The following is a 23,166-nucleotide window of genomic DNA, read 5'->3' as shown; positions in this document are numbered from 1 at the left end:
TGTACAAACGGTCGGACATTCCGACAACAAAATCCATTGGATTTTGTCCGAAACTGGTGTTGCATACACACGGTCAGACAAAGTTGTCGAAAAATGCGATCATTCGTAACGTGATGTTATTCCGTTACGACGGGACTACTTTCAGGCTAGTAGCCAATAGCTTTGGTCTAGGAATTTGATCTGAGCATGCGTGGCACTTTGTCCGATCGGAATTCTCTACAAACGAGGATCATGTTGTCGGAAATTTTTTATATCCGGCTCTCAAACTTTGTTGGTCGGACATTCCGACGGAAAAAGTCAGATGAAGACCACACACGGTCGGATTATCTGACAACACGGTCCGATTGGACATTTTCCGTTGGAAAGTCCGACCGTGTGTACAAGGGCTTAGTCCGTAGGGTTCAATATTGAGTTGGCCCACCCTCTGCAGTTTTAACAGCTTCAGGTCTTTTGGAAAGGCTGTCCACAAGGTTTAGGAGTGTGTCTATGGAAATGTTTGACCCCAAAAACACCCCAAACTCGCTCATCCATGTCTTTATGGACCTTGATTTGTGTACTGGTCCAAATCATTTGGTGGAGGGGGGATTATGGTGTGGGGTTGCTTTTTCAGGGGTTGGGCTTGGCCCATTTGTTCCAGTGAAGGGAACTCTTAAGGAAAATTTCATGCTCCCAATTTTGTGTGAGCGGTATGGGGATGGCCCCTTCCTGTTACAACATGACTGCACACCAGTGCACAAAGCAAGTAGGGGTGCTGAAATAGCTGCATCGCGATTCAGGTGTCCCCGATGTGGCATTGATGCATGCAACCGTAAAAATTGATTGCCAGGTAAAGTCATCCCGACTTGCCCCACCCCTTCTAGGAGAGCACTCCGAGCATATTACAATGTGTGTACAATACATGCTGCTCATGTGACTGCCCGGCCCGCCTCTCTCCTCTCATGTCTCTCCTGATGTCAGCGGAGAATTCTCAGCTCCTCCCGCTGACTGTAGCTATTAGAACAGAAGAGAGACAGGCGGGGCTGAGAATTCCCAGCTGACATCAGGAGAGACGTGAGAGCAGAAAGTCAGGCTGGGAAGTCACATTGGGGGGTGCCGATGCTCATGGCTGATGGTCGCGATGGGCACAAGAGGCAGAACAGGTACGTGTGCATGTAAACACGCAATAGCTAGGAAATACAATCTGTAATTTCCTCTAGGTCAGTCTCCTCCCCCTACAGTTAGAAACGCACCTAGGGAACACAGTTAACCCCTTGATTGCCCCCTAGTGTTAACTCCTTCCCTGCCAATGACATTTATACAGTAATCAGTGCATTTTTTTTAGCACTGATCGCTGTATAAATGACAATGGTCCCAAAAATGTGTCCAAAATTTCTGATGTGTCTGCCATAATGTCGTAGTCCTGATAAAAATCACAGATCGCCGCCATTACTAGTAAAAAATTGTAAATGTTATAAATCTATCCCCTATTTTGTAGACGCTATAACTTTTGCGATTTTTGTACAAGAATACATATCAGCCTAAACAAAGAAAAAATTTGCTTTTTTTAAAAAAAAAAAATGGGGAAATTTATTATGGAAAAAAAGTACAAAATAATATGTATTTTTCAAAATTGTTGTTCTTTTTTTCGTTTATAGCGCAAAAAATAAAAACCGCAGAGGTGATCAAATACCACCAAAAGAAAGCTCTATTTGTGGGGGAAAAAAAAGAATGCTAATTTTGTTTGGGTGCAGCGTTGCATGCCCACGCAATTGTCAGTTAAAGCCACGCAGTGCCGAATCGCAAAAAATGGCCTGGTCATTCAGCAGTCAAATCTTCCCTGGGCTGAAGTGGTTAAGGGAGTGAGGTCATTTTTAATTCAAAGCGGAGTTCCAGTCAATTTTTTGCTTATTAAAAGTCAGCAGCTACAAAAAAAAGTGTATCTTTTGACTTTTAATAAAAAGACATTCACCTGTCCCACAATCCAGCGACGTGGCCACCCAAACCCTCCTTTCTCTCCACCTCCTGTCCACGGCGCTGGCAATACTACTGTGGGTATCCGGCTGGGACAGCTTGCAGCTTCACAGCCGGGTGCGCATATCTCATTGCGCTATTCAGAATGGCCAGGCAATCTTTTGGGACCTGTGATGTGTCCCAGAAGATTGCAGGGAGGAAGGCGGCCCAAGCGGAAGTGAGAGCTCATCAGTAATCGTGATGCCTTGCGGAAATCTAATACAATCGAATTGTTGACCAGATAATCGTAATCAAATTGAATCGTGAGACCATTGAAGATGCGCACCTCCAAAAGCAAGATCCATAAAGACATGGGAAAGCGAGTTTGGGGTGGAGAGACCTGAGTCCTGACCTCAACCCGACAAAACACCTTTGAGATGAATAAGAGCAGAGACTGCAAGCCAGGCCTTCTCGTTCACATCAGTGTCTGACCTCACAAAATATTAAACCCTACGGACTAAAACTGGGGTGCCATTAAAGTTTATGTGTGTGTAAAGGCAGGTGTCCCAATACTTTTGGTAATATAGTGTATATGGTTTCTGTGGGGGAGTAGCAGTCTCACTGCAGTGGTCTGACATGCCCTCTACTGAGTCAGACTTATTGCTATGCAATCAACAAAGCTTATGCTCTCTTCTCATTGGACAGCTCTGGTTCTGACCCGGCAGGGGATGTGTCAGACCTCTGCAAAGAGATCACTGCTTCCATGCAGGGAGCAAGGGTCCTTCTCTACTGCTCGCTGGAAGAAACCGCTTTTTTAAGAAAGAAACTGTATGACTTTGGTACACCTTGAATGTATTTAGCCAAGAAGTATACAGTATATAGCTATATTAAAATAAAAGTTGAACTGAGCTTCAATATTGACCAGGGCTCACCAAAGTAGGATTTAGTCTAAGCCCCTGTACACACGGTCGGAGATTCTGCCAACCAAATCCGTCGGATTTTGTCCGTCAGATTTAGTCTGACGGATTGTGTCCAAAACTGTTGCATACACACGGTCGGACTAAGTTGTCGAAAGATCCGATCTTTCAGAACGTGATGACGTAATTTTGTTACGATGGGACTACATTCAGGCTAGTAGCCAATAGCTTTGATGTAGGAATTTGATCTGAGCATGCGTGGCACTTGGTCCGATCAAAATTCTCTACACATGATCGGATTACGTCCGACCGGCCCAGTTGATCGGGAAATATTTCCAACATGTTGGAAAATTGGGTCCGACGGAGATTCGGATGGAATCAGTCCGATGCATACCACACACAGTCGGATTATCTGACGACACGGTCCGATAAGACGCATTCCGACAGATTCTCCGACCGTGTGTACGCGGCATAAGACAGGCTTTAGTTCCTGCTACGGGCTCTGCATTTTTCTTTTGGTATCTCACATATCTGAGCTCTTTCTGTTTTCTGAGCACCTAACACACCCAAAATGAATTCTCACTTCTGTACCTTTTTTTTGGTCAAAAAAAGTTTGCCCATATTTAGACAGATATCTCCCTGAAAACAGTGATTGCCCTTCAACAAGCACAAATATCGACTGCCATATTTGTTTAACAAGACATTGGCACAAACTAAACCCACATAAAGGAAGAGCTTAATAGGCTGTAAATCCTCCTTGGGTACTAACTAGTGTACTGACTTTATGATGTGCTTGTTATTGCTCTTTAGCAGAAATGAACCAATAGCTGCAAAATGATCAAAATCTGAAAAATCACATGCCAGCTATGACCAGCATTACTTTTCTAGCAGCAGTAGTTTATAATGATGTTTATGTACCCGTAGTTTGATAACTCGTTCTTCTTCACTGGATGCATCTAGAAGATCATCTATGTCTATTTCTACGTCCGGCATTTCTTCTTCCTACAAAGTAAAAAAAAATAATAATAATTAATTTAAATACCCTAATAAACTGAATTACAGTTCAATTTCATACTTGCAGCTATCATATATAAAATATATATTTTTTTTTTATCCAATATCAGTATTTGCTAGTATTGTATTATTAACGTAGTAGTATAAAGAACCCTATTTAAAATTAAAGCTACTCACAGACATATGAAGAAAGTGTTTATCAGACCCATCTTTTGTATGAACAATTTTGAAAGATCATGCCATAGACATCAATGATTGTACAGTAAACAGATGTGACTGTGCTAGAAAACATTAAACCAGTGCTTCAAGATTTGGGAAATTCACTTGTGTTATTTATGTGATGTTTTAAAATGATTGTAAAGTCTCCGTTTTTTCAAATTAAAATAATAAACATCTCATACTTACCTGCTCTATGTAGTGGATTTGCACAGAGCAGCCCAAATCCTCCTCTTCTTGTGTGTCTCTTCTGTGCTCTTGGCCTCTCCCTCCTGTTAAGTGCCTCCACAGCAAGCAGCTTGGTATGGGGGCACCTGAGTCATAGCTCCCTGTGTCCATTAAGATATGAAGCTGCGGTTCGGCTCCATCCCATCTCTCTGATTGGCTAACTGACTGATTGACAGCAGTGGGAGCCAATGGCACTGCTGCTGCATCTCAGCCAATCAGGAGGGGAGTCCTGGATGGCTGAGAGACTCGTGGACATCGCTGGACAGAGATGGGGCTCAGGTAAGTTAGGTGGGCTGATGGAGGTTGCTGCACACAGTAGGATTTTTAAGATAAAAAAGCTTCTGACTGTACAGCCCCTTCAAGTATTTTAATGCCGCGTACACACGATCAAACAATCCGGTGGAAAAGTCCGGCAAACTCAAGTCCGCAGGACAATCTGCCCGTGTGTAGCCTCCGGCGGACTTTTTTTACCCAAAAGTAAGGCAGACTTAGAAAGTATTTTTGCACTCCAATCTTCCCGCCGGACTTGCATTTCGGCGGACAATCCGGCCGTTGGTATGCCAGTCCGCCGTACTTTTGAAATGAGCGGACTTTTCCGGCGCGGAGAAAAGTCCGCTCATTTTGAGCGCATCTCCAGGTAGACGGGGGCCAGCGAAGGAGGCGTCGCTGGCCCCGTCACCTGGTACGGACTTAAAGGGGAACCTCAACGCCGATAAAAATCGGCGTGGGGGTCCCCCCCAGGTCCACATCAGACCCTTGTCCGAGCACGCTACCCAGCCGGCCAGGAAAGGGGGGGGGACGAGTGAGCGCCCCCCCCCTCCTGAGCCGTACCAGGCCGCGTGCCCTCAACATGGGAGGGTGCCTTGGGGAAGGGGAGCCGTCCCCCCACCCCAAAGCACCTTGTCCCCATGTTGATGAGGACAAGGGCCTCTTCCCGACAACTCTGGCCGTCGGTTGTCGGGGTCTGCGGGCGGGGGGCTTATCGGAATCCGGGAGCCCCCTTTAATATGGGGGCCCCCGGATACCAGCCCCTCACCCTATGTGAATGAGTATGGGGTACAATGTACCCCTACCCATTCACCTGTAAAAAAAAAAAAAAAAAAAAACACAACACACAAGGGTTAAAATAGTTTATTGCATGGCTCCGGGGGTCTTCCGTCTTCGGGGGTCTTCTCGCCGGACTCCTCCGCTATCTTCTTCAAGCTCTTTTGATAGCGGAGGAGCCCAGCTTTCTTCCTCGCCGGCCCGCCCTCTTCTTCCACTTTCGGGGGTCTTGTCCCCCTCTTCGGTTCTTCTTGCCGGGCCACCGCGCCTTCTTCTAGCTCTTTTACAGGCGGTGGCCCGGTCTTCTGTCACCGCTTTCGCCATCTTCTGTTCTTCTCTTCAGATGTTGCCTCGTCGCATCCTCCACTCACAATGGCAGGGACGCGACGTGCGGCGACTTATATAGGGACATCACCGGATGATGTCCGCCTATTATGATGTCACTGTCCCAGCGGCGACAGAAGACCGGGTGACCGTCTACCTGGAGACGTGCTCAAAATGAGCGGACTTTCCTCCGCGTGTGTGGGCGAGTCCGTTTATTTCAAAAGTACGGCAGATAGTCCGGCGGACTTAGTACGCCGTATTAGTCCGCTGAAAAAGTGCCGTGTGTGGGCAAGTAGCCCGTTCGGAAACGTGTGTACGCGGCATAAGATGCATTAACAGATATGTGGAAAAATTGCTCATCCAATGAAAGATGGTTATTACACCTCCTGAATTTCTGAAAACATTAATTTACAAAAGATCTTTTGTCTCCTTTTAGACCACTGTGCAACTTCATATTTTAGGGCTATAGGTAGCTTATGCGAGTCACACACTAACTACTCGCCAGTAACTGGCAACAGCAACTGTTGATAAATGGAGCAATCCAAAGAAGAGGGTGCTTACTATATAATCTTAGCCATGTGACCCATGACAATGTCTGTTACATCGAAACGCGGTGGGCAGAGCCAACAGTCACATTATCCTGCCCACCATCTATGTGCTGCGGGGCTTCCATGCCGGTCTCTAGACTTCCTTTTGTGAATATCTTTACTTTGCTTTCTACAATACTGCACTATCAGGCCTCTCGTCTTTGTTTTATGGTGGTATCTTATTATCTGGCTGAGGGGTTCATCATTGTTATTGGGTTATGAACGTGACGTAAATTTTCCTGGCTGGAGCTGCTGGGACCTTCTATAAACACAAGTGCTTATGATCTCCTATAACCTTGGGAGAACTTTCTTTGTTATATGCTATTTTAGGGTCACTAGGACTTCATCTTTTGGCTATCCACTTAGATGAAAGCTTGATAAATTTTGTAAATTATAGTTTATTTTAACAGTACTTAACAGTTGATCCAGGCATCCAATAATTTTTTCAATAGTTTCTCACCGCAGTGATTTTCATTGACGTACCTTGTTCACTTTATGGACATTTCCTATTAGTGGTTTAACTTTTCATCCGTTTTGCACTTTATTGTGAATTACACTTTTTTGCACAATTTGTGTCACTCAGTTATGATATTCTTTATTGAATAACTTTTAAAGAGATAGTATTCTGCTTTTTGCAAGTGTTTTATGCTTAGTATTCTGATGGTAGAGTGCCGTTGTTTCACAACCTAATCACTAGTAATTTTTTGTCACACTGAGCGTAACATTTTTTCTGTTTTCTAGTTTTGTAAGTGTAAGTGCATGGATAGGAGAAATACTGATTTGTCATGTTCCCCTTCACTGCACCCAGAGGTTTAATTAGTTGAATGATTTATTCATTTAATTGTTTGAAAAACTGACTTTGCATTTAGAAAAGTTTTAATTTGTCAAATGGGAGTACAAAAGGAAAGTCGGTTCCCAAATTCCAACTTAAGCCTCGTACACACGCTTAGGCCGCGTACACACGGGCGGACTGTTCGCCCAACTTTGTCCGTCCAACAGTTTCGGCAAACAGTCCGCTCAAAATTAGCATGGTCGGACATGGCCACACACGACGAACGAACAGTTTGCTGAAACCGTGCGCGATGACGTGAACGGCACGTACGACGGGACGAAAAATACGACGTCCTATACACTGCATTATAGCTTTCAGCGTGAAAATCCTTTCTGAGCATGCGCGCAACTTTGTTTGACGAACAAGCCTACACATGAGCGGACTGTTCGCTGAAACAAGGTTTCAGCGGACAGTTTTTCGGAAATTCCGAAAAACCTTGTCCGTCCAACTGTCCGCTGAAAGCCCACACACGAGCGGACTGTCCGCCCAAACACTGTTCAGCGGACAAAGTTGGGCGAACAGTCCGCCCGTGTGTACGCGGCCTTAGATTTTCGGATGACCAAAGTCCGTTTTTTGTGGCATGCTAGTCTCATGTCGAAAGTGAAGAGGTTACTCACAATATGAACATTTTCGGACGGCAGAATACAACGTCAGAAGTGACTTAATATGTTGAAAAGTTTTGTATGTATTCTTTCATTTCTGAGCATGCGTAGTCTTGCTCTTAAGATTTTTTTTTCATATGAAAACCGTAAATCGGACATTGAGTTCACATCCGACAAAAATTTTATAGTCTGCACATCCAGCTTTTGTCTGACGAAAAAGCAGAATCGGCTGTCAAAAACACAGTACTAACGATCTGAAAATCGGCAGTCAGCTCGTCGTACAAACTTTTCCATTCGATTTTCGTATCGTATCTACGGGCCTTTGGCAATCAAACTTTTTGTTTTATTTTGAAGTCCTGCATCTACCAGCTGGAATTCATCATGAAAAACAGAGTATCTAAAGATGATCCAATTTGTGGAAAAAATTTTTACGGATACTAAATTTGAAAAGGTGTTAAATATCAATGGTATAAGTATAGGTTGAGATCTGAGCTTTGAATATGGTGTAGTTCTATAAATAAGAAGCCACAGCACTTAGATACTAAGCTGATAATTGCTATATTAGCTTAGCATAGAGAAGGATGTAAACCAGTCAGAGCTTCACAAAATAAACTGCATGTAGTGACAACTCTTCTTAATTAATTATTAACAGATTTTAAAGAATGTACATAAATGAAAAGTACATTTACAAAAGGCACATGTACTTTTAATTTAAAAAAAACAAAAAACACCTCTATACCACATTGGGTGGTTTTATTCACACACACACACACACACACACACACACACACACACACACACACACACACACACACACACACACACACAAAAAAAATGCATATATTATTTTATACATCCTACCTTCCAGAGTTAGGCTAGGTTCAAACTAGTGCGGGCCGTGCACCCCACATTTGCTCGGCATGGACGCTCATTCAATTGAACCGCACAAAAAAGGTGCATGCATCTTTTTTAAAACGCGGCCGCAGGGAAACTGCATGGTCTTTTTGACCAATGCGGTTTCCCTGTGGTTCCCGCACAGCGATCGCGAGATGTGTGTGGGGTAAATGTCAGAATGAATGTCAGTGCCGCACGGCTCGCAGGATCAGTGCGGTCCACTTGTGGAAATCAATGCGATTTGCGCACCCACAACTAGAATTCACGGCTTGCACTAGTGTGAACCGAGTCCAACACAAAAGGTGTTTGATGTGTTAAAGCGAAACTACACTGCATCTGAGCACCACAAGCCAAAATGAGTCGTGAATTCATCTTTATTTTCAAAGCAAACTCAGTGCTTTATTTTGCGAAGAAATCAATTTGAAAACTCCACATAGCATTTCTGGCTGTGGCCATCTTGCATAAGGGCAGATAATTCATGTAGCATTTACTTCCTGCAATCCAGGTTTTGACAGGTACCCCCCCCCCCCCCCGAAAAGTACCAAATGTGCAGTGGAGGGTGCGAACAAGCGGAGATTGCCCTTTTGGGTGGAGCTCCGCTTTAAACCATGCAGTTTGATGATAACTAAATGCAAAGGAAGGTGGAAAAACAAATAAGCACCCATTTAAAAAATTGTGCAAAGATTTGCAAATTTATTTTTTTAATATAAACTAGCTATGAGTTCATACACCAGCAGCAATAAACTATTCACCAAAATTATACATATGGGTACAATAACATACTAATGCACAACATGTCTCCAAAGAGCTCTGAACTAATTAGAAGCAGCATTTTAAAGATCTAAGATCTGATTAAATCTAGTAAACAGACAACAAAAAACAGACCTATGCACAAAAATGATAGTAACTTTGGGAATCTTTTGGCTACTTCTGATATAAACTTCATATCTTTATATAATAAAAAAAAATAGGGCATTTAAAACAGCTCAGGGGCTGTCACTCTTTCACTAAGCCTGCTTACAAATACATACTGTATGTCTAGAGCAGACAGGGAAGGGGCAGGAGGGCCATTCATCTGATTTATACAGCTGTTTGTAATTTGAAATTCAGTTTTTCAACTCTGTGAACAAGCATTCACAGGGTAGCCTACAGAGAAAAAAATAGTCTTAAGATTTCACCTGCGGAAAATTGCTTGATACCCCCCATCAACAGTCAGTATTGATGAATGTCTCCTGTAGTGCTATTGTGTTCTGCCAGTGGGAGGGTGCAGGGAGCCTTCATGACCTGCAAAACACAATGATTACAGCTGGTGGCTATAGCAGCCTGCAGTAATCACCATATTACAACCAAAAATGTAAATGTATTTTATTGGAATTTAATGTGATAGACCAACACAAAGAGGCACATAATTGTGAAGTGGAAGGAAAATCATGAATGGTTTTCCAAAGTTTTTACAAATAAATATCTAAAAAGTGTGGCGTGCATTTGTATTCAGCCCCCCCCCGAGTCAATACTTTGTAGAACCACCCTTGGTCTAGCACATAAAATCCCAATAAAATATATTTATATTATTAGTTGTAGCATGACAAAATGTGGAAAATGTTAAGGGGTATGAATTATTTTTCAAGGCATTGAATGGCCAGCTTTAGCCCCAGTTCACACCTTATTGTTCTGCAGTACTCCTTTAATAGGAGAGCATAATTATTTGGGTGCACCAGCATGGGGTTGCCTCTGCTTCTTTTATCCTCAGGTGTTAGCTGATTAGGATGGTTAACCATTTGCTTACTGGGCACTTAAACCCCCCTCCTATCCAGAGCAATTTTCAGCTTTCAGCGCTGTCGCACTCTGAATGACAATTGCGCGGTCATACAACACTGTACCCAAATGAAATTTTTATAATTTTTTCTCCCAAATAGAGCTTTTTGGTGGTATTTTATCACCGGTGCGATTTTTATTTTCTTTTTTAAAAATGTAAAAAGACCGAATTAAAAAAAAAAAGTTTTAAAATTTTGCTTTAAAATTTTATAACGGGTAATTTTTGTCTGTCATTGATCTACGCTGATGAGGCAGCACTGACGGGCACCAATAGGTGGCACTGATGGATGGCAGTGATGGGCACTGATGGGTGGCAGTGATGGGCAGCACTTCTAAGTGGCACTGATTGGCACCACTAGTGGGCATTGATAGGTGCAACTGGTGGGCATTGATAGGTGGCACTTGTGGGCACTGTTACTCTATAAATGAGGCATAATAGCCTCTTCCTATTCGGGACCGATGTCCCTTTAAGATAAGCCAGTGATTGGCTTTTTTTTCTCACCGAGCTTTTGTTTACATCATGTGATCAGCTGTCATTGGCTGACAGCTGATCATATGGTAGGGGGCCGGGACCGGCCCCTTACTCGGATCGGTGATCATCCGAGTCTCAGTGACCACAGCGCGCCCAACGTGCAGGGAGCGTGCACTGGGGAGGCCGTCATAGGACGGCCTGCCGGGAATTCACATCCGCGCTGTGACCATCATTCGGCCATAGCGCAGATGCCAGGAGGTTAAGGTAATCAAGGGACGTTTGGCCCTTTCTGCTCACCTGGGGTAGGTAGGAATTCACCAATGAGAGTGGATGGAACTCTCTGGAAGCAGTGGGGCTCGTTATGTAAAGGGCCCTGTCACTACCGAGGTAAGGAGGCCGAGATGCTGAGAGGGCTCCCCTTGCGGCCGAGTGCAGTGCAACCCTGGAGATGGCACAGGGATGCAGTGCCCACAGTAGCACAGGTTGCCGGGTAGCAGCAGTAGATGGAAATGCTGAGCAGACCAGTCTCTGGAGGCAACTGTGCAAGAAGTCCAAGGCGGGGTCAGGGTCAAGCCGAAGGTCAAACACGGGAGGTCAATCCGGAGGTAAGAAGGATGGATACTGAACTGGAGACCAGGAACGGAGGTCAAGCCAAGCCGAGGTCGGGTGCCGGGAGCAGACAAGGAGTATCAGGGACAAGCCAGAAGTCGGAGCCAGGAGAGTAATCGGAAGCAGGTCAAACAAGCCGGGTCGGTAACAGGAGATCAGGTAGCAGAGATAACAGGCACGGGTACTCAGGAAGAGCTGACGATAAACCAGCAATGTGATGCTGTCAGGTGAACGTTTAAATAGGCACGGCGCTTGGATTACGTCGTGAGCGCGCCACCGCGTTCGTACGCCTACGACGTGTAACGTAATGCGTTCGTACTACCCGGCGCACGCGTACTCGATCGGAGGCTCCATCAGGCGTTCGTCTGGGAATCATATTGCGTCTTCGTGGGCGCTGACGCGCGTTAACACGATCGCGTCCCACAAGGTAACTCCTATTTCCCTGACAGTGCCCCCCCCCCAAGGGGCAGCCTCCGGATGCCTAAACGAGCCCATTTTTCAGGATGAAGACATCGAAACCTGTGTATGAGTCTAGGTGCATGTACAAAACTTGCAGGTTCCCAAGAATTTTCCTCAGCCGAATACCCCTTCCATTTAATTAGAAATTGGATTGTCCTACCTCTCCGACGACAATCAAGGATAGATTCGACTTCAAATTCGGTTTCATCACCAACCTGAACCGGAGGCGGGGGCACTTCTTCTCTACCTGAAAAAGGACTGGAGATGACACGTTTGAGAAGGGAGACATGGAAAACGGGATGAATTCTAAGAGAATTAGGCAAAGCAAGTTCGAATGCTACAGGGTTAATTACACGTCTAATCTCAAAAGGGCCCAGGAACTTGGGTCCCAACTTCCGAGAAGGACATGACAGTTTTAAGTTCACAGCAGAGAGCCACACTTTGTCCCCTATCTTAAAGGCAGGGTTAATTCTCTTTTTCTTATCATAATGTCTTTTGTATTCCTCCTGAGCTTTCTTCATGGTATCCTGGAGCAACTGATAGTTCGTTTGGATGAGATTTACTCTATCCTGAACGGCTGGGACCGTAGATTCAGGAATGGTATTGGGTAAGAACGAAGGGTGGAACCCGTAGTTTGCCCAAAAGGGTGATTGGTTGGTCGAGGCATGCACTGAATTGTTGTACGCGAATTCCGCGCAAGGGAGCAGGGAGGCCCAATCATCCTGGGAAAAAGAACAAAAGCATCGCAGATATTGTTCGAGCGTCTGGTTGGTTCTCTCTGTTTGTCCATTACTCTGTGGGTGGTAGGCTGAGGATAGACATATTCTAATCGATAACAACTTACAGAGCTCTTTCCAGAACCTGGAGGTAAATTGCACCCCTCTATCTGATACGATGCTGTCGGGTACACCATGTAGGCGGACAATTTCCTTAATGAAGATTTTTGCGGTATCCAAGGCGGAGGGGGTCCCTTTCATAGGCAGAAAGTGCGCCATCTTAGATCCACCACTACCAAGATGGTAGTGTGCTCTTCAGAAGGGGGCAACTCCACAATGAAGTCCAAAGAGATTTCCTTCCACGGTTTTTCTGGGACTGGTAGCGGCCTTAACAGGCCCCAGGGTCTAGCGTTAGACCCCTTGTTTCGTTGGCAGGTTGTACAGGAATCAACGTACTCTTTACAGTCGGATCTTAAGGTAGGCCACCATAAGGACCGTTGCACAAGATCAATCGTCTTCCGCACCCCAAAATGGCCGGCCAGTGGGTGGTCGTGGAAGGTCCTTAGTACGAGTAACCTGGCCTGCTGAGGCACAAAAATTTTGTTCTGGTGCCATAGAAGCCCGTCTTGACTTCTCAAGGAAGAAGCTTCTATGTCAGTACATTGGTTAGAGGCCTGTGCTATCGAAGCCCTTAGGTCCGGTTGCATTAGTAGGAAATTCTGGGGAGACAGAATTGTACTAGGTGTAATCTTCTCTGAGGAGTCTGGGAACATCCGGGACAAGGCATCTGCCTTGCCATTTTTTGATCCTGGACGGTAGGTCACATGAAAATTAAACCTTGAGAAGAATAAAGCCCAGCGGGCTTGTCGGGGTCTCAGACGTTTAGCTGTGCGAAGATATTCTAAATTTTTATGGTCGGTGAAGACCAGGATGGGGTGAGCGGCACCTTCCAAGAGATACCTCCACTCTTCAAGGGCGGTCTTGATTGCCAAAAGCTCCCGGTCACCTACATCGTAGTTCCTCTCTGGGGGGCTCATCTTCCGTGAAAAGAAGGCTACAGGGTGCAATAATGCCTTGGGACCTTGTCGCTGGGATAGAATTGCTCCTGTGGCCACCTCTGAGGCATCGACCTCCAGAACGTAGGGTAAGGCGGGATCTGGATGCTGCAGGATAGGTGCGGTAGTGAAGAGGGTTTTGAGTTGGTCAAAGGCAGATTGTGCTGCTGGAGTCCAGAGAAACTTGATATGTTGACGAGTGGTCTGCGTGATGGGTGCTACTATGGTGGAGAAGCTCCTTATGAACCTCCGGTAGAAATTAGCAAACCCAATGAACCTTTGAACAGCCTTCTTGTCAGAAGGAGCGGGCCAGTCTAGGATGGATTTCACTTTCTGGGGGTCCATGGCGATTCCACCTGTGGAAATGATGAGTCCCAGGAACTGAATAGATTCTTTTTCGAAGTCGCATTTCTCGGCCTTAACGAATAGTCCGTGGGTCCTGAGAATACCTAACACTTTTTTAACATGTATTCTATGGAGTTCTAGAGTGGTCGAGAAGATCAGAATGTCATCCAAGTAGGCGACGACAAAGTGGTCCAAGTACTCCCGGAGGATGTCATTAATAAAGTGCTGGAAAGTTGCTGGGGCATTGCACAATCCGAAGGGCATGACTAAGTATTCGAAATGCCCAAATCTTGTTCTGAATGCCGTCTTCCACTCGTCCCCCTTCCGGATACGGACGAGGTTGTAGGCTCCACGTAGGTCAAGCTTAGTAAAAATGCGGGAAGTGTGGAACCTTTGGAAAAGTTCTGGGATGAGCGGAAGTGGGTAGCGGTTCTTGAGGGTGATGTTATTTAGTTCCCTGTAGTCCACGCACGGTCTCAGAGTCTTGTCCTTTTTCTCTACGAAAAAGATGCCCGCACCAGCAGGGGATGAGGAAGGACGGATGAACCCCTTTGCCAGATTCTCATCTATATATTGTCTTAAGGCCTCAAGTTCAGTCTCGGAGAGAGGGAAAATCCGGCCGAAGGGAATGGGGGCTCCCGGCAATAATTCGATGGGGCAGTCATAGGGACGGTGCGGAGGTAGGATATCCGCCTTTCTCTTGTCGAATACGTCCCTGAACTCTTGGTACGCTGCTGGTATGTTAGGAGCGGGACTGAGTACGGGTTGGACGGTCAAACAGCTGGGCAAGTTTCTAGATTCGGGGTCCAGACAGTGTTGTTGGCAGTAAGCTGAAGTGAAGGCTATTTCTTTCTTGGACCAATCAATCCGAGGATTGTGTGCCTGAAGCCACGGGATTCCTAGGATGACAGGGAACATGGGAGAACACAGGACGTCGAACTTGATAAACTCCCGATGACCAGAATCTGTGGTCGTTAGGATGGGTCTTGTTTCCCTGGTGACATGGCCAGAGCTAGGTAGGGAGCCGTCGGCCAGACGGACAGTCAGCTTTTGTTTCTTCAAGAGAAGCGGGAGAGCAAGATTTTTAGCCAGGGTTGAGTCCAGAAAGCAGCTGCAGGCCCCAGAGTCCAGTATTGCCTGTAAGTGGATCTCCTGACCTGACATCGTCAATGTGACAGGAAGGGCGATGTGGGTTGAAGCGGGTTTCGTTACCTGGAGATGACATGGAGTGCAGAGGGTGGATTTACTTGGCCTGGTGGGACAGTGGTCAATACGATGTCCTGATTCCCCACAATAGAAGCAGAGATGTGCCTGACGGCGGCGAAGCCTCTCTTCAGTGGTCAAGGGAGAGCGGAACGGGCCATTCAGAACAGAGGATGCCGCTGGGCAGGCCGGAGGTGGAGACTGGGTAGAGTTAAAGGTCCAAGTGGTTTCAGACCGGCGTTCACGTAGGCGCCTATCAAGCTGTGTGGTAAGTTGGATGAGTTCCTCAAGTGTTGGGGGAACCTCCAATCTGGCTAGCTCGTCCTTGAGGACCTCGGACAACCCCATCCGGTACTGATATTTTAAAGCTGCCTCATTCCAGCCGACATCTGCAGACCAAGTACGGAACTCTACTGTATAATCTTCTGCAGGCCGCTCGCCCTGGCGGAGGGAGTACAAGGTTGCTTCGGCTGTAGTTGTCCGAAAGGGATCATCGTATAGGCGGGCCATAGCTTGAAAAAACTGATCCAAGGTACTAATGGAAGAGCTGCGTTGCTCTAGTAAGCCGTGAGCCCAGGTCTGGGGATCGTCCCTTAGTAGTGAGATGGTAAAACCCACTTTGGTCATTTCAGAAGTAAATGTCTGAGGCTGCAGAGAGAAGTACAAGTAGCATGAGTTCCTGAAGGTTCTAAATTTTCTTCGGTCCCCATGAAAATATTCTGGTGCAGGGACTCGTGGCTCGGGAGAGGTTGAGACTATAGCGCTAGGATCTTGGCCAGAGAGGACAGATGGCTCAGGAGGGTGCTGCAGACGTTCCTCCAATCGAAGGTATTTCTCTTGGAGACCCTTAATCGCTGGGGTCAGGGCCATGACTTCCCGTAAGATGGCCTCTATCGGGGAGTTGCCTCTGTCGGCCTCTGACATTTGGCTGGTTTATACTGTCACTACCAAGGTAAGGAGGCCGAGATGCTGAGAGGGCTCCCCTTGCGGCCGAGTGCAGTGCAACCCTGGAGATGGCACAGGGATGCAGTGCCCACAGTAGCACAGGTTGCCGGGTAGCAGCAGTAGATGGAAATGCTGAGCAGACCAGTCTCTGGAGGCAACTGTGCAAGAAGTCCAAGGCGGGGTCAGGGTCAAGCCGAAGGTCAAACACGGGAGGTCAATCCGGAGGTAAGAAGGATGGATACTGAACTGGAGACCAGGAACGGAGGTCAAGCCAAGCCGAGGTCGGGTGCCGGGAGCAGACAAGGAGTATCAGGGACAAGCCAGAAGTCGGAGCCAGGAGAGTAATCGGAAGCAGGTCAAACAAGCCGGGTCGGTAACAGGAGATCAGGTAGCAGAGATAACAGGCACGGGTACTCAGGAAGAGCTGACGATAAACCAGCAATGTGATGCTGTCAGGTGAACGTTTAAATAGGCACGGCGCTTGGATTACGTCGTGAGCGCGCCACCGCGTTCGTACGCCTACGATGTGTAACGTAATGCGTTCGTACTACCCGGCGCACGCGTACTCGATCGGAGGCTCCATCAGGCGTTCGTCTGGGAATCATATTGCGTCTTCGTGGGCGCTGACGCGCGTTAACACGATCGCGTCCCACAAGGTAACTCCTATTTCCCTGACAGGCCCACTGTCCCAGTTTTGCAGACAGACTGAAGTTCTGATAAAGAAGAGATTCCCCCCCCCCCCCCACCCATCGTGTGTACTTTATGTGGTATGTCACCTTACATATAAGGGGGACTGGTTACTATAAAGTTGAGGAAATATAATTAGCTTGAGTCATCGAGGATAAGCAATTTTGAGAATGATAATTTGATTTGAGTTAGAATTGTGATATGGTTATGAAAAGTGATGAATATATTTGTAAACCAATAAAGGTGCCACGGCCAATTTATGCCAATATTTGAGTGCTGTGTCCATGATTTGGTAAGTATGTTTGGAGATGGGGGAGAAATGGTGCAGAGTGCAATCCCATGACTACAATGCAGAATCCCATTGTTTGTAATTGTACCTCTTCACATTTCAACCCCTAAGTTTGTACTCTCTCAAAGTAGTACATGAGCTTTTTTTAGTGTGATCACCTGAAGCTTGATGTATATGCAAAGATACTTTCACAAAGCTTGTAAAATGTTCTATGAATTGTAATTTAAAAAAAGAGAAATTTGTGTTCTTTGATTCTTTCTAGTTATTACCTGTGGCCGATTTAAAACTACTGTCCTGATTTTGTATGCAGCACCAAAGTTATGTTCTATGTGCAAAGCAGGGTGAGGTTCTTACATTTTTCTTTTTGGTGTATTTTAAAACAAAAGAACAACAATCTTTTCGATGGCAAAAAAACTGTAGAAAAAAAAAAAAAAAAGATATATGAAGACAAAAAGGGGATGAGGTGAAGGCATTAAATTAGGATTAACTGGGGTTTAATAAGAGTTAAAGTGATTCTGCTTTTAATACTGTTAGGGTATAAGGTATCAGTGGATATAAAGTTCTCCATAAATTCTAACTCGATTGGCTGGTGAAAAGCACAGACTTCTGGCATCTAGGTAGAAAATTCTGCTCCAACACATAATAGGCTTATACACTATTTTGCAAAAAGCAAAACACTAATACTGAGCTATACCAGTTTCTTCCACTTAACCACTTCAGCCCGGAAGGATTTACCCCCTTCCTGACCAGAGCGTTTTAACTGACAATTGCGCGGTTGTGGGACGTGGCTCCCAAACAAAATCGGCGTCCTTTTTTTCCAACAAATAGAGCTTTCTTTTGGTGGTATTTGATCACCTCTGTGGTTTTTATTTTTTGCGCTATAAACAAAAAAAGAGTGATAATTTTGAAAAAAAACAAAAAAAAACGCATTATTTTTTACTATAATAAATATGCCCCAAAAATATATAAAAAAAAAAAGTAAAAAAATCGCAATAAGTGTTTATTGATTAGTTTGCGCAAAAGCTATAGCGTCTACAAAATAGGGGATAGTTTTATGGCGTTTTTTATTAATAATTATTTTTTTTTTTACCAGTAATGGCGGCGATCAACGTTTTTTTTATCATGACTGCGACATTATTGCGGACCCATCACCCAATTTTGACACATTTTTGGGACCATTGGCATTAATACAGCGATCAATGCTATAAAATTGCATTGATTACTGTAAAAATATTGCAGGCAGTGAAGGGGTTAACTACTAGGGGGCGGGGAGGGGTTAAGTGTGTCCTTGGCAGTGATTCTAACTGTCTGGGGATGGGCTAGCAGTGATACAAAACTGATCACTGCTCCCGATGACAGAGAGCAGACAATCAGTGTCCTGTCACTAGGCAGAACGGGGAAATGCTGTTTACATCGGCATCTCCCCGTTCTTCAGCTCCGTGACACGATCGTGGGTATCCCAGTGGCGATAGAGTCTGCAGGTCCCGTGGGCACGGAGCTTTCGGCAGGCGTGTGTGCTCGGCAGGAAATTCAAAGTAACGTACAGGTACGTTATTTTGCCCAGCCTTGCCATTCTGCCAACGTATATGTGCTGACAGCAGTCGGCAAGTGGTTAAAGGGTAAGTACAGACATACAACTTTACTCTATCCCTTTCACATTTGTGCATACTTTAAAGCAATGTTTCTCAACTCCAGTCCTCAAGAACTTCCAACAGGTCATGTTTACAGGCTTTCCATTATTTTGCACAGGTGATTTGATCAGTTTCACTGCCTTAAGCCGCGTACACACGGACGGACTGTATGGCCTACTTAGTCCGTCATACAATCCGACGGACAGTCTGTCATACTTTCGAATGAACGGACTTGACCACACTCGGATGCACAAACAGTCCGTTGAAAGCTTGCGCGATGACGTGTACAGCACGTACGACGGGACTAGAAATAGGAAGTCCAATACACAGCAATGCAACCTTTCGCCGTGTAAATCCTTTCTGAGCATGCGCCATTCTTAGTCCGTCGAACTAGCCTACTGACGAGCGGATTGTCCGCTGAAACCAAAGTATGACGGACAGAATTACGGCAATTCCGAAATACTTAGTACGCCAGACTGCACGCTGAAAAAGTCAGCTGAAGCCCACACACGACCGGACTGTCCGCTGAAATGTGTTTCGACAGACTAAGTAGGCCATACAGTCCGCCGTGTGTACGCGGCCTTAGTAATTACCACAGCCGGTTTATCTGAGGGAAATCCTGAAAACATGACCTGTTGGGGGTACTTGAGCTGGAGTTGCGAAACACTGCTTCACAGCAATCAAAACATTTTGAGCATTTTGTATTTAAAGTACATCTGTGCCTGCACTATAGACAATAAAGTATTTAGTATACTTACCCTGTAGTAAAAGTACTTTAACGCTTTTTAACCACTTCCCACCTGCCATATAGCAATATGACGTCGGGAAAGTGGTTCTGTTATCCTGACCGGACACCATATGACGTGATCAGGATAAACCGCCGTGCGCTCGTTTGACACACAACACCAATCTCAGCAAAGAGTCTCCGACGGAGACTCTTTACCAAGTAATCAGCTGGGTCTAATCAGTATTCCAACGGCAGTATTCTAACATAACATCCCCAAACACCTCCAAGATGACCACTGCCTTGCTAAAGAAGCTGAGGGTAACGGTGATGGACTGGCCAAGCATGTTTCCAGACCTAAACCCTATTGAGCATCTGTGGGGCATCCTCAAACGGAAGGTGGAGGAGCGCAAGGTCTCTAACATCCACCAGCTCCGTGATGTCATCATAGAGAAGTGGAAGAGGCATCCAGTGGCAACCTGTTGAGCTCTGGTGAACTCCATACCCAAGAGGGTTAAGGCAGTACTGGAAAATAATGGTGGCCATAAAAAATATTGACACTTTGGGCCCAAGTTGGACATTTTCACTTAGGGGTGTACTCACTTTTGTTGCCAGTGGTTTAGACATTAATGGCTGTGTGTGGAGTTAAAAATGCAAATATAATGCCCTGTGCAGATGGTCAGAAATTCTGATGGAAAAGGTCCTTTCGGATTATGTTGTCGGAAAATCCGATCGTGTGTGGGCTCTGACTTTTTCCGTCGGAAATTCCAACAGAAAATTTTAGATCCTGCTCTCAAACATTTTCTGACAACATGATCCGATCTGACTATTTCTGATCGTTTGTAGAGAATTCCGACGGACAAAGTGCCACGCATGCTCAGATTAAATTACGAGACCAAAGCTATTGGCTACTAGCCTCTACGTAGTCCCGTCGTACGCAATAAACGTCACCTCGTTCTGAACGATCAGATTTTCTGACAACTTTGCCTGACCATGTGTATGCAACACAAGTTTCGGCCAAAATCCATCGAAAAAAGTCAGATGGATTTTGTGGTCGGAATGTCTGACCGGGTGTACAAGGCATTACTCTTTTGGACCCTTTTTTCAGATTTTTACCACCACTAATAATAAACACACACACATTCACAAATTGAAAGTGGTTGTATACCATCACAAAAAAAAAACCTGTAAGGCAAAGGCATAATGAGCTAGTAGTATGCACTGCAGTTGAGATGTATTAGCAAGTTCATTGGGGCACCATTGAAAATTAATGGCACTGCATTTTACTGCACCGTGGAATGTGCATCATCACAAAACATGCGTGAAGCATATTTTGCAGTCTTCGTTCTTTCTATTCTCACTATTTTGAAAAATTTACAAAACTGGTTATTCATTTACTCAATACAGTTTTACATTTTACATTTAGTAAGAATGTTCAATGTTCAAAGTTAAAGCGAAGTTCCACCTATTTAAAACTCAGCAGCTACGGTACCATGGAGGAAGTGGGAGCTGGGTGCCTGTAAAAACAGGGTACCCGCTCCTCCACACTTAAAGCGGAAGTTCCATCTTTGGGTGGAACGCCTCTTTAAGCTACATTCACATCAGCAATTTAGGCCGGTTTGAATTATAGTAGCTGTAATCTTCTGATTTCTGCTGTGGCTCTGAGTGGCCAGGTACGGCTGCTGGCCTCTTTCGCTATAATAACAGGTCCCCGGCAGCTGTAGGTTTTTACTAACTTTGAAAGCTGAAAAACTGTGAAAAGAAAAATGAAAAAAATAGCAAAAATGAAAAAAAAAAAAAACACTCTAGCTGCAAGTACTGTGGAGTAATTAGTTCACAAAAATCACAATAAAAGCTCTAAGGTTCCATTGTAGCTTGAAAACACTCAACATCCAAAATGGTGTTTGAATGGTGTTTGTTCACTCAGACATCTGTAGCAACACACCTGATGCTACAAACGCAACATGAGATACTTTGAGGCAGAATTGTCCATTTTTAAACCAATAATCTTGTATGGCAATGCCTGAAAATGTGTGAATTGAGCATACTTTATGCATTTTTTTCAGGCGTTTTTGGGATGTAGGAACTGAGCTTCTTCCCCTAGTACTTTCCATTGGCTAAAACCAAAAGTACCTGAAGCTTGAATACACATTTAAAACACTTTCTTTTAAAACAAGTGGTGTTTGGTAGGACTCTGCTCTCTATTAGTCCTGAAGTTCAAAACTCCAAAATCCCATCTCATACGTTTAAATTGTGCCCATGGGCGTCCACAAGTAGGGGCAAGGGAATCCTCTGGAATCGGGGATCAGATCTTAAATTCAGCACAGTTGGGTCGCTATTGGGGCTTCCTGCCCACTTCGTTCCTTCCCTATTGGCCATAACTGATGGGCCAATCAAAGGAGACCAGGAGAGTAGAGCATCATGGGGCATGTAGTCCCAAAGAGTGGCAGCCCCATTTTCCACAGGGAGGAGGCTACAGCTCGATTAAGAGAGAAATTGAGAGACTGCAGCCTGGAAAAAAATCTGAGGGCGAGAGTGCTACAGGACAAAGAATGAAGATCGTGCCGGGCGGAAACCAGAGAGACCATGGTACAGACATGCTACACTACTGACCAGAGTCGCTCCCGGGGGACCCAGAGTGATCGATCATCCAGCTGGAGGGATCACTGCTGTCGTTTCGCTGGGTCTGGTAAGAGGGCCTGTTGGTCATTATCCATTACTTATCTTAGAAACTGTACTACGTCTGCAGTCTCTGACCATGATAATGACATTGTCGAAAAGGGGTGGTGCATGGGTGACCCTAAAATGATACCCCCCCCCCCGAAAAAAGGTTCTACGGATGCCCATGACTGTGCCTGCTGACACATGTGCTCAGATGCCTGTAGCTCAACACCAGAAGCTCAACAAAAATGTACATGATCGACTTCTGAAGCAGAACAGGACATTTTATGGCCGCAAAGACTTCAATGGGAGCGCCTGAAAATTAGCGTTTTTCAAGCATAAACAATAATTCTCCTCCTAGTAACTAGCTTTCCTTTGGCTAAATCAAAAATGCTCAATCAGAGGTGAGAAGCCGGCAGTCTCGGTTTGAGCTACTTTCCACAGGCAGATTTATACTTTATTCTTAGCTTATGTGGCGCTCGTTTATCTACGTTTATGACCAAACACAGATATCCGAATTGTTAGTCCCTAAGGCACCCAAATGATTTATTACTATGCCATATCCTAAAACCTCCACGGCATGTTTACACTACTTAGAAAAGCATTTTTTTTTTTTTTTGCATTAATTATTACCTCCATGTACTGCATGAAAATTATAAATCCAAGATTTGATTTGTGCTAAAGAAAGTCCTACCAACTGAGAAGATAAAAGAAGTCTCACTAGGATATAGATGACACCACTACCATAGGGACAAGCTATCTATAGGTAAGCTTCTAACGTTCTCCTGCTGTGTGCACATTTCTGGATCTTTAACATAGCGGTGCTAAATAGTATATTTGCATGCTCAGCCCCAGGAACGTTATATTTTTTAACACCCGAATAGCTGGTAAGAATGACAATGTTATATGCTAAAAAAAATAAAAAAAACTGAAGCGTTATTTGTAACTGTGACGGTTGCAAAAAAAAT

At 45.1% G+C, this 23,166-nt stretch overlaps 1 protein-coding gene across 1 annotated transcript in view; it reads right to left on the bottom strand.

Moving 5' to 3' along the window:
• The window catches only part of PPP1R14C (protein phosphatase 1 regulatory inhibitor subunit 14C), a 149,336-nt gene that overhangs the window by 22,483 nt on the left and 103,687 nt on the right, over positions 1–23,166 (bottom strand). Inside the window, exon 2 of the mRNA XM_077486363.1 lies at positions 3,765–3,848. Coding sequence (XP_077342489.1) covers positions 3,765–3,848 — 84 coding nt within the window. The remainder of the gene's footprint in view (positions 1–3,764; positions 3,849–23,166) is intronic.

Source organism: Lithobates pipiens, unplaced genomic scaffold (assembly GCF_037356315.1).
Source record: "Lithobates pipiens isolate NorthernLeopardFrog02 unplaced genomic scaffold, aLitPip1_a1.2 Scaffold_18, whole genome shotgun sequence".
NCBI classification, from domain to species: domain Eukaryota; kingdom Metazoa; phylum Chordata; class Amphibia; order Anura; family Ranidae; genus Lithobates; species Lithobates pipiens.
This window is presented reverse-complemented; position numbering and strand designations above follow the sequence as displayed.